The sequence below is a fragment of the Zeus faber genome (assembly GCF_960531495.2).
Source record: "Zeus faber genome assembly, chromosome: 17".
Taxonomy (NCBI): Eukaryota; Metazoa; Chordata; class Actinopteri; order Zeiformes; family Zeidae; genus Zeus; species Zeus faber.
Window position 1 is genome coordinate 18,194,327 of NC_137204.1, and position 11,593 is coordinate 18,205,919.

The window sequence follows — 11,593 nt, forward strand, 5'->3', positions numbered from 1 at the left end:
CTGGGGGAAAGAAGGTTGTCGGGGTTCTTATATCTTATTCCTACTTTTCTCATGGTTACCCTCCTCATGTTGTTTCAGGTACAAAGAATGACATCCCACAGTCCCCAGACGACAACCCCTGTGTTTACTTTTAACACCATCGCTGGCAAAAACCAAAGACTAAGGGAAGCGCTGCCAAGGCTTAAGGGAAGTACTATAATAAGGAAAAGAAAGAGGGGGGAGACGTCAGCCAAGTGTCATGACAGGGGAAGCTCCTTTGGAACCCGTGTAGCAGTACGCTGGGGGTGGTGTTGCTGGGGTGGAGGTAGGGGCTGTTGGAGAGATTACGTGGGATGAAGATGAGATTAAGTCCGCTTAACTCCACTTTAAATTGAAATCAGCGAGGACCCAAGTCGTGAGCAGCCGACTGAGGAGATGAAACGTCTGAAAGCGGAGCATTTACAGTTTGAGGGAGGAGCCTCGGACTTTTAAGACGGACAGTCTCTGGAAAAGGATACCGATGACACTTTATTGATCACTGTGTTTTGATTGATTGTGGGAATTGAGGTGAAAGTAGAAGAGCTGGCTGGTCTGCCCACTTTCACAATCCCAATCTCCATAGCAACAATAACCTCTTTCCTGAAAGACAAATGTGCTATAAGTCCATTTAAGGAAGTTTAACTCGTGTAAAAGTGAGATACAACACGAGGCAGGCCCACATGTTTACAACGAGTCAAGGTCAGCTTGGTTCCAGGACTGGTTATATCTCCGGTCATTTGAGTGCGACTAGTTAAGATGGTCGGCGTCTTACAGACGGTGTGTGTCAGTGTATTTGACTGCCTTGAGAGGGCCCGTGATCTGAAAGCTACAACATATAATTATCTTACAGAACAAGCCCCGAAAACACCAGGACATATGTGATAATAACACCCCAGGGTGTGATTGGATGTGTATGATAGGATATGGGTGGAGAACCAGGGAAACACATTGTAAACAACTGTGGAGTCTTGAACAAGTTGCAATTATAATGGAATCTCAGCATATACAGGGCCAGTGACGTTAATGCTCCCTTATACAATTTGTTTGTATATTATACCATTTTATACAATTTGTTACTATTTGTTACTATACTATAGTATTTTATGCCATGCCATTTGTTACTGTACTATTGTATACTGTATTATTATATCCTTTACTATGTTACTATTCTATACTTTACTGTACTGTGTCATGCTATTTAGTACTGTACTATATACTATACTATTGTATATTATTGTATACTTTACTATTTGTTACTATACAATAGTATACTACACTATACTATTTTATTTCATGCCATTTATTACTATACTATATACTACTGTATATCATTGTTTACTTTACTATTTGTTACTATACTATTCTATACTATACCATTCTATATTTTATTATACTATGCTATTTTTCTATTTATTATTATACTATATACTATACTATTGTATATTGTACAATTTACTGTTTGTTACCATTCTATACTATACTATTTTATACTATTCTGTACTATACTATACCATACTATACCATAATAAACTATACTATACAATACCATACCATATACTATACTGTTTGATATTATTGTATACTTTACTACACTTTACCATTGGGTATTTTACTATACTATACTATACTATACTATACTTTACTAAAGCCTATAAAAATCATATAGGTCTAATATAAGGGCCTTCTTGAAACCCAGTCATGAACTCACCAAATATAATTTATGACATCAGGTCATAGAAATTTCAATTCCTGGATGGTGATGCTGTGCAAATCTCACTTCCAAACCGGATCTCTAAAAGGGGGCCAGGCTGGCAAAACGACAACACCGGATTGAGGAAATTGACAAGGGCAAACCATGTGCAAAACAAAGTCGCTGATAACCATGCAACCTGCCGAGCCCCAGGTCAGTCCCCGCCGACTCCAGTCGCCAGAGGTGGTCCGCCGGTCCTTCGTCCTCCCAGAGACCATCCATCTCTCCACCCGCTCACCCATTCAACCCCACCGCCCCGATCCTCTGCTCTCCTCTCCGACCATGTCTTTCCTGCTGTTCACCGTGCTGTCTTCCATCGTGGTGCGGGACATCGACGCCTGGGGCTCCAGCGTCCGGTACGCGGTCAACTGCCCGGAGCGCTGCAACGCGGAGCTGTGCGGCGCCGCCGCCGCGCAGCGCTGCCGGCGCACCGTGATGGACGACTGCGGCTGCTGCCAGGTGTGCGCGGCCGGAAGGGGCGAGCACTGCTACCGCACCGTGTCCGGCATGCACGGCGTCAAGTGCGGAGCGGGGCTCTACTGCGAGTTCTACAAGGACGAGGACGACTACGGGGACGAGTACGGCATCTGCAGAGGTGGGCGACCGCCGCGAACGCCGGCGCCGACGCGCCGCCGCCGCTCGAACCGCTCACACGGAAAACACATATCTGTAGATGTAGTGTTTGGATTGTGTAATAATCGCTGTGGCTGTAAACCCGATTATCAACCGGTTTTGGTTGTATTTCCAATTCGGCGACGTGCTGGATGTCACTTTGGGCGCTCACGACAAACTGCATTTCTGTTCACGGGCCTATTTACCTTCATCCGCTGTTGCCTAGGCAACCCGGACGCGTCGCCTTGACTTGTGGGGCCAGCGCCGCTTTTGGGGATCCCTCTCCGTGTCGTGTTTACGTCTTGTGTCTCCGCAGAGTGCACGTACGGGACGTATGGGGTGGAATGTCGGAAGGAGTGCAACTGCAAAGGAGGCATCTGTGACCGGGAGACCGGAGTCTGCCTCACCTTCAAGTTCTTCGCCAAAATCGCCGGAAAATTAAAGTCTCAGACAACAGGTGACGATCTGGGGATGGAACTGGCCTCGGGGGAAAATCGACAGTTTGGGAGCTCGTGGTCAATTTTGGGGGTTTTTAATGGGCTTAGGGCATCAGTATATTTAGGGGATTAGACAAAGAGCATTGGTAAAACATAAATGATGATAATAATAATAATAATAATAATAATAATAATAATAACCTTTTATACAGAGCCTTTCATACAGCACAACGTGCTTTACATTACTAGAAGGCTATCAAATAATAATAATATAGAATTAATAAAGTAAAAAAGCAAACAAGCAATAGTTATATGACTTTATAATGCACTTATAATGACTTGAAATGTACTAAGCTCTGATTCATGGTCTATTTAAGTGTAACATATTAATAATCTGTGATACATCATGAATGCATATTTTTTTAAAGAATTTTACAATCAATCCTAATCAAATTTGGCAACAAAATAAAAAATCCCCAAATCCCTAAACTGAAATGGGGTAAGATGTACATTGAAAGATCAGCAAACGATTTTCGATCATTATCTCTTTTGAATGATTTGTCTAAGATCATTTCGAAACTGCTCCAAAACCCGTCTATGTACACGAATGTCACCACGATATGACACGCAAGTACGGCGGCACGCTGAGTCCCCTGCTCTAACGTGAGGTCTTTGTGAACCTTTTTCCCATTTGCCTGCAGGAGCAGGAGCAGAGTTGGGCTCTGGAGAGGTCAGCACCGTCCAGAACGCAGAGGAACACACGGAGAGATCCACAGCCCAGAAGAGACTCAACCCTCGCTGACGAAGCAACGCAGAACATACCCACTGTAAATGTAGCATACTGTTAAATTATAAATGATTAAATGATATATATATATTTTATTATGTTAAGAGACCAAAACTTTTATAACATTTAAAAGTTGATTTTGATTTTGTTATTCCTGGGTAATCTCATTTAGTGTGCCTTTCGACGTTGTGGTTGGAGAAATTGCAGTAAGATCAAAATACAAAATAAAGTACCTTGCACTTTTTATATGGTTTGCAAACTGGATACAGCAATACCTTGCATATATCAAACCATTTCATTGCACTAAATCCTCTGAGGTCATCTAGAAATATCTTGTCATTTATATATTTGGCCTGCTGACATGGAAATGATGTATATTTCACCAGTTAATGTACGTAAATTATGCTTTTACGATTAAACCAAAGTTACGGAAAAGGAAAAAAAATAAACCGTTGACTGTGATTTGATTTTATTTTCATCAAGATTACTTCTATATCGCTTTCTTTCGATATGGAAAATGGCCTTGTTTTTTGTTCACACCGGTCAGCGACTTCTATGGAACATGGACAGCGGCTCCTTTTCCAACATCCCACCGATATGGAACATTGCCAGTGGATTTACGGCTTTTGGTGCAAGTGGGAAAAGGGGGCTTGAGTGGAGTTATGATACGTTTGAACCCTTTAGTCATTTCGAGTCGTTATAAACTCATTATATGGAGCCATTATAACAAGCCGCAGAGACGGTTTCCTACTTCGACATGAAAATATAGTTTGAAATGAATAAGACACGTATTTCTTTCGCGGCCAGCGGCCCTACGTCTATTTTCATTCAAGCGCCAACTTTATTTATGGAGAGTCACACGAGCACAGAGTGAGCGGGGTCGTGCTGTCACGCGGCCATCTTTAGACACAGCCAACTCTTCACTGTTATAAATAGAAATGAAAGTACATCGAAAAGAAAACACCTTTTCACTTATCCGTTTAACTCACGCGGACACCTAATCCCCATTGGGAGTTAATGGATAGCAGAACGTAGGCTTGACTGGTTTTGACACAGCAAAGCTCACACGAGCATGGACCAAGCCGTTTTTTCCACTTTTACGTCATCTTGCATCAACACACTCTGTTATGGATGAAATAAGCGGCCTTTCGGGGACCCGACGTGGATAACAGCTTCAATAGCAGGGGGGACTTGACATTTCTGAAAGGTTGAAGGAGGCGTTCGACGTCTGTTGATATAGGTTGGAGAGAGAGAGGGAGACCTCGCCCGTTTTGCTGGAGCCACATCAGAGCGCGGGGAAAGAAAGACCACGTTCTGTGCGGAGGGGCGGTGAGGAGGTCTTTGGGAAAATGGTGGAGGGATATCGCTTCTTTGAGGGAGGCGGGAGGAGTTCCCGATCCGATCCTCATTACAGTGGGGACGAAAAAATCGGATAAGTCACGGGCGGGGGGCGGAAGTGACGTGGACACAATCTTCCGTCTTGTAAAGAGAGAAAGGTTGTTTTTGTCCCCTTTTTTTTTTTTTTTTTTTTTTTTTTATCAAAGTAGTTAAACAGTTTATCCTTCGTACAATATCCCAAATCAAACCCCCGGAGGGTGACGATGTGTTCAGGGGCAACGTTAATGTCGGAATCTGCTTCAGCCGAGTAACGGTCATCAGTCGTCGGGCAAAGTCCCCGAGAACGACCCGCTTTCATTTTGTCTGACACATGTTGGCGTCGACCGTTAATACCGTCCATCAAAGCTGCCGAAAATGCAGCGCGGTGCATCATCGAGCTTAGGTGCAAAACATGTTTTCCGAGAGGCCGACTCAACTCTGGATAGTGAAATGGACACTCCATGACTTACTGCACTGTAGGCATTATGGAAAACTTTGACCGGAATGGGTTTCTTTTAGAATCAGAATCAGAATCAGAATCAGAAATACTTTAGTGATCCCAGGGGGAAATTACTTAAAAGGCTTGTAGGGAAAAATAATTTTGGCACAAGCTTAAATAAATGATCAAAACGGTTTAAACTGGTTTTGTTCATCATCTTGTCATATGTCAATGTTTGAGATGTACAATATATAATAATATACTGTATATTTCTCTCTTTCGGGGCTTAGAGTTGTTATAATTTCTGGGACACTCAAGAACATCACTTTAAACATAAAAGTGCAGGGAATTGGTCATTATTCCATTGGTCTTGCTTTCTTTTTTGTATTAAAATAGTGATAGCTAATAATGCAGCAAGCAGATTAAATTAAAAATATATATTTTTACTTATAATTTAACGTCATCCCTAAATAAAGATGTTGATTAAATGCTGTTGTCTTCAAAGTGCGTTTTCCCATGTTATTTACAAAACGAAGGATTAGCAGATTGTAAAACGTGTTGACAAATCCAATTACGTCAGAGCGATTGGTAAAAAAATAAAAATAAAAAATAAAAATAAAAAAAGAATATAAATAAAACAGCGCTCGGGTTAAAAATAGTGCTTATTAGCCTCACCTCTGACTCTTTTCTCATGCACAAAGGTTTTCCAGTATCCCGCTTGTTTATTTCCTGTGCTTCCTGACACCTGTGAAAATGTCCCAACTTCCTGTTGTTGTTGTGTCTGTCCGAGATAGGAATGCAGAAGCCAGGGACGTTTCAAGTGACACGGCTTCAACTATCTGTCTTCCTCTTCTCTTTATCATAATAAAAAATATATATAATAATAATTCCAAGAAAACCTAAAGATATTAGGCTCTGACAGACCTATCATATATATCATTTTTTTTAATAAACACATCATTATTAAAATTAAATCGTGTACATACAGTATATTAAAATTAGATAATAAAGACAAAGACGGATAAATATTCGGATCTGCTCCTAAAAACCTCTGATGTAATGGAGTAAAGCCCTTCCTGTGGGAGGGGGAAGTACTATTAATGTCACCGGCCCTTTTCACGGTGAGAACCAAACCTTATCTAAGTGAAAACAGGTTCCTTTGATAATTACTCTATTTGGGCCGCCAATAACCACTTGAAAAATCCAAATCCGGGAACCAATCTGTCTTGGCACTTCGCATTTATTTCAAATGAGCTCATTTGATTTACACTCGTCGAAACGGGGTCCTTTTTGTCTCCGCCCAAGGTCGGGCTCTTTCTTCTCACGGCGGATTATGACCGATGTCAGGACGAAGGTCAACAGATATGCGATCCCGAGTAATGCGATCGTGTGATTCATATTTCTCGAAATGCGTTTCACTTGAAGGATGTGGCCCCTGGATTTGAAGGGGGCCGGGAGACGGGCGGGGCGGCGGCTCCGCTGGTGCGTTGGCGTGTGTGCGAGGGCTGGGAGGGTGTTGATATGCGCTCAGGCTCTCATGGTCCCCTCGTTCCCCTGAGAACCCCGGCAGCGTAGGCCCCCGCCGCCAAACAAAGGGCCCTGCAAAATAACAGGAAAGTGTTGGTGAGAAATACCCTTTATCTGACTCCCCGAGCACGTCACTGCCGCCCCCACAGAAACAAAGGTGCGTGAAGTGCGACAGTAAATAACACTGATTTACTGCAAATAGACGCTCTGGTATTTACAGTTGGGCGCTGCTTCAACAGGTTGTTTATGAGCTCTGGAATGGCCGATGGGGTTGGTGAAGACGTCGCAGTGTGATGTCTGCATCCTCCGCTCCACGGACAACAACAACAACAACAACAACAACAACAACAGCAGCCCTGCGTGTTTTAATCCGAGGGCTTAAAGAATGAACGTCGTGAATTTTTGGGTGTTTGCGTATCAATGTGCTCACCCTTCGATATGTCCGGCCACCGTGTTTCCGGGGGACACGGGAGCACTTTGGCTTCCTTTCGGGGGCCTGGGATCTTTTTTTTTTTTTTTTTTTTTTTTACCCCCTTTTTTGGACTTCCACAAAATGTCTTGTGGCAACCTGGCAACAGGAAAACAAGTCTGGACTTTCAACCCAAGCGATCTGACAGAATCTCGAATTGATGTGAGGATAAAGGATCATCTGCACGGATGCAGTTTTGCTGTCACACAACTGTACTAAAATGTTGATTTTAGTGACACTATTTTTGCTGAACAGCAGCAATCTATCTCGGGTTTTGCTTAAAAGTCTGTTGTTCTTGCAATAAGCCTCAGGGGTTAATGGTTTCGATTTTAACTGAAGGGTGAATGTGCGGGTCGGCCGGTACGCTTCTCGAGATTTATTTGAAGGTTGTTTTGGGTTTAGAAAAAGTCTTCTAGCTCACTATAAGGTTTTCCGTCGCTATTCCTGCACCAAAAAAATAGTATAATGTTATCTTGCGGCCACCACACCCTGCCGCCCCTGGTGCACCTAATCCATAATATTATCCATGAAAATACAGTATGGCATCTGTTCATCGGTGATAACCAGCCGGGACAATAGACTTTATTCATTGATTTGACAATTATATTTTTACTACATATACAGCATACATCACAGCGGTTTGTTTTTTTTTAGGTTAAAAAAAAACCCACTGTGGTAGTTGCAGAAACACATTATGGCTGTATTTGTAATACTGTGATTTGTGATTTTGAAGAAGATCGTTACTGCTTCATACAGTATCACTACTTTTGTTGTTTAGGCATTTTTAAAACTCAAGCTCAGTCAACTCAAATGAAAAAGTTATACAGCTATATATGATTAATATAACAAATTATTGCGTAACATAACATAAAGATAGAATATTTGTAATATCTTCGATCTTGGATGATTGTTCATGTTTATAAGCGGTTTTCTCAATCAAGTTGCTCGCCAAATCAGTTAACTGGCATTGAATGAGTTTGAACTTTGTTTTCCTGCGTGTCACCAATTGTATGGTTTTTTAACTGACTTCTATTCACAAAATGTCTAATTTCACTCCTCTGTGGCTGCCAAGAGAAACAACATCGTCGTTGGTAACAGTAAAATATGCAGATTACGTTATTTATCTGTGTTAGAAAGCCTTGTATGTGTGACCAATTATACTAGTTTTTTTTCCCCCCTAGAGTGCTGAAAATTACATTTAATCTGTAATTAAAATAAATGAAATATGTGATCAGCACCGAAAACCCCACCCTCCTCCATCTTAAAAGGGCAACTCTGCGTAATGTCAAGCAGTACAAATCAAAATGAAACCTGAGGGTGATGGTTAGATAATAGGATTCTGGGTAATGAGTAATAATGGTGATTAAAACTCTTTGCAGGAAGCTGTAAATGTCAGGTCTTAATGGACCCGTACATCTCAACCAAAGGAGACTCGGCCACAATAGATTACGATTAGATTTATTGTATTGTCAATAATATGCCAGAGTAAAGAAGTTCTTATTGCATCGAGTTGTTATTTTTATTTTATGTTCACTAAGATAATGTCCAATAAGATTTTTTTTTTTTTTTATGCTAGACTGCATCATTTAATCATACATCTTTCAACTCTATACGGTGAAACAACTTAAAAAAAAAGAATGTGCATGTTATATGGTTTAATCAAAATGCACATTATCGTTAAATCTAAGTTGTTACACCTAAGTTGTTACACCAGATCAAACACCTATTGGTGTTTGATCTGTTTCAGATTTTGGCTCTTTTCTACACACTTCTATGATATTTCTAAGGATACACTACCATCCAAGGACCACCAGAGGTCCATCAATTACACCAGAAAACATCACGTCCTAAAGGAGACGCAGATGCGTTCTAAGAAATTAGAAGCAACTTCTTTGTTTAACCTTAAAAAAAAAGAATGTGCATGTTATATGGTTTAATCAAAATGCACATTATCGTTAAATCTAAGGTTAAACAAAGAAGTTGCTTCTAATTTCTTAGAACGCATCTGCGTCTCCTTTAGGACGTGATGTTTTCTGGTGTAATTGATGGACCTCTGGTGGTCCTTGGATGGTAGTGTATCCTTAGAAATATCATAGAAGTGTGTAGAAAAGAGCCAAAATCTGAAACAGATCAAACACCAATAGGTTCAATCAGTCTGCTTACACAGAAATGTGGCTTCATCTCGCACCTTCACTTGATGCCATGAGAAAAGTTGTTTTTTTTTGTCGTGAGATAACTATTTCCCTCCACAACCTGGAAAAACCAGGTACAGGGTAGTCCCGGGCGTTAAAACATTTATACGACGCATTGCGACCTTCGTTTGATCGGCACGTTTTATTGTAGCTTGGCCGTTCGAGCTGGACGCCAGAGGCCAAACAAAGGCGGTCTAAAGAAACAGAATGTCTCTCCAAGTTCTAACCTCACCACCAGAGAGCAACAGCACGCCAAGAAAACCAGAGTCGCTTTATTTGAAGAGAACATTTTTCACCCACGAGGAATTTTGTCTCGGTATACGTTGATGCGTTGTTTTACGGACGGACAAGTAGCATGAAAAAGAAAACCAAAAAAAATAATAATAAACAAAGAATATACAAAATGTGCTCTATGCACCAAAGGGATGGCATAGATCACACAGAGAAAATATAATAGTTCCAGTTTACTCTCTAGGAGCGGCAAGGCCAAATTAAGAGTTATGCTCGTACTGTTCTATTAAAGTAATAGATACATTGAATAAAAGGGATCCATGATTGGAATAATTAGTCAAATGTTGTTGTTTTTTTGGATACGATCCTTTTTTTTTTTTTCTTTTACTGCATATAGGTTGATATTTAATGCTGCAACATTTGCGGGTGAGCTGATCTGTTGTTTGGACCGAAGAAAAACCACAAGAGGAATGACGTGTGAAATGTGTTGTTCCTCAATTCGACAAAAAAGACAATCGGGCGGGGTTAGTGAACACCCGTCCAAACCCCCCAAATATATGGCAAATGCAGTAACCTTGCCAAGTAGAAACAATAAAAGTTTTCATGCTCATATATGTTTCCGTGACATTTTAAATTGTAACTGTGAATAGAATAGAATAGAATAGAACTTTCATTTTTCTAATCAAACAAAAATATGATTTTCTCTTTAAAAAGTACAGTAGAGCTTGTCTGTAGTCTTGGCTTTTCTTGGTCTTCAGTCATTCAGGCACAAACCTGTTTTACTGAACAAATTCCATTTGAACGTATGTGAGCATTTGCGTGCATGCTTGCGTGTGCGTGCGTGCGTGCGTGTCTGTATGGCCTCCATCTCTCCTTCTTTGTGCTCAGAAAAGTAGAAGAAAGACGATTTCTCCTTGATACCCCCCTCCCTCGCAGCGATGGCGTCAGGGGAGCCGACAAGCAGATACACGCATGGAATACTACCGAAAGACACCGCAGAGCTCGGCTTTGGTCTTGCTGGCTGAACTTGCTGCTCTTACTTTAGGTGTTAATTAATGGATGGCGATGACACAGTACACAAAGCATCACACTTTGGGTAATAATGACGTTGCGTTCCAAGCAACTTCATTTGCTGATCATTTAATATCTTCACATTTCTTTGTACCACAGGTACTATAATTTGTTGGTAGGTGTGTTTGTGATCACATCAGGAAAGGCATTTTCACAACATTGATTAATTGGCTTGTACAGTGTGGTTCTAAAATCAGGAAGTGGTAGAGAACACAAGATGTTTTGTTATTAATAGGCTCTATGTGGCATCCTGTTGTGCTGCGTATTTTAATCTTACATACCAACAGTGGGATGCACACGAGCGGATAAAAAGATGAATATATACATTTGTGTGAATATCGTCAGTTTGTGTGCACGTTTGCACGTGCCCACAAACGTGTTTTTGCAATGTGCTTTTTAGGAGAGCAGCAGCGGCGAAATCAAGGCCGAAAAACAACACCAAACATGGCACTGTGGTGTCGGGGAGTAGCACTTAAACCTAGTCTTGTTGTCAAAAGAGGAAATCGGTGTCGTGGGGATGCCTTTTAAAGTTACATAATAGTAAGTTATCCTTCTAAATGGACACCCTCACCAAGCTCAGACTCTGCTCTACATGGTCATGGTGGGCAGTTATAGCCTTGAATTTAGGGATGAAAACTTTTGGGATAAAGTTAGCTTTTGGAGAGTGAGTTTCAGTGCCTGCT

The 11,593-nt window shown here is 41.2% G+C and overlaps 1 protein-coding gene across 1 annotated transcript; it reads left to right on the forward strand.

Annotated features, from left to right (window-relative positions):
• Positions 1–1,949: 1,949 nt before the first annotated feature.
• On the forward strand, positions 1,950–4,053 carry esm1 (endothelial cell-specific molecule 1). Its single transcript, XM_080018147.1, has 3 exons — positions 1,950–2,363; positions 2,697–2,837; positions 3,519–4,053. The coding sequence occupies exons 1-3, from the start codon at positions 2,051–2,053 to the stop codon at positions 3,617–3,619; spliced, it is 555 nt and encodes a 184-aa protein (XP_079874273.1). The 5' UTR covers positions 1,950–2,050; the 3' UTR covers positions 3,620–4,053.
• Positions 4,054–11,593: the final 7,540 nt, after the last annotated feature.

Bases quoted from the DNA above. Each gene is read 5' to 3' on its own strand.
- esm1 (XM_080018147.1), top strand. From the start codon at position 2,051: ATGTCTTTCCTGCTGTTCACCGTGCTGTCTTCCATCGTGGTGCGGGAC. The intron at 2,364-2,696 runs GTGGGCGACCGC...GTGTCTCCGCAG, and splicing joins CGAGTACGGCATCTGCAGAG to AGTGCACGTACGGGACGTAT. The intron at 2,838-3,518 runs GTGACGATCTGG...ATTTGCCTGCAG, and splicing joins ATTAAAGTCTCAGACAACAG to GAGCAGGAGCAGAGTTGGGC.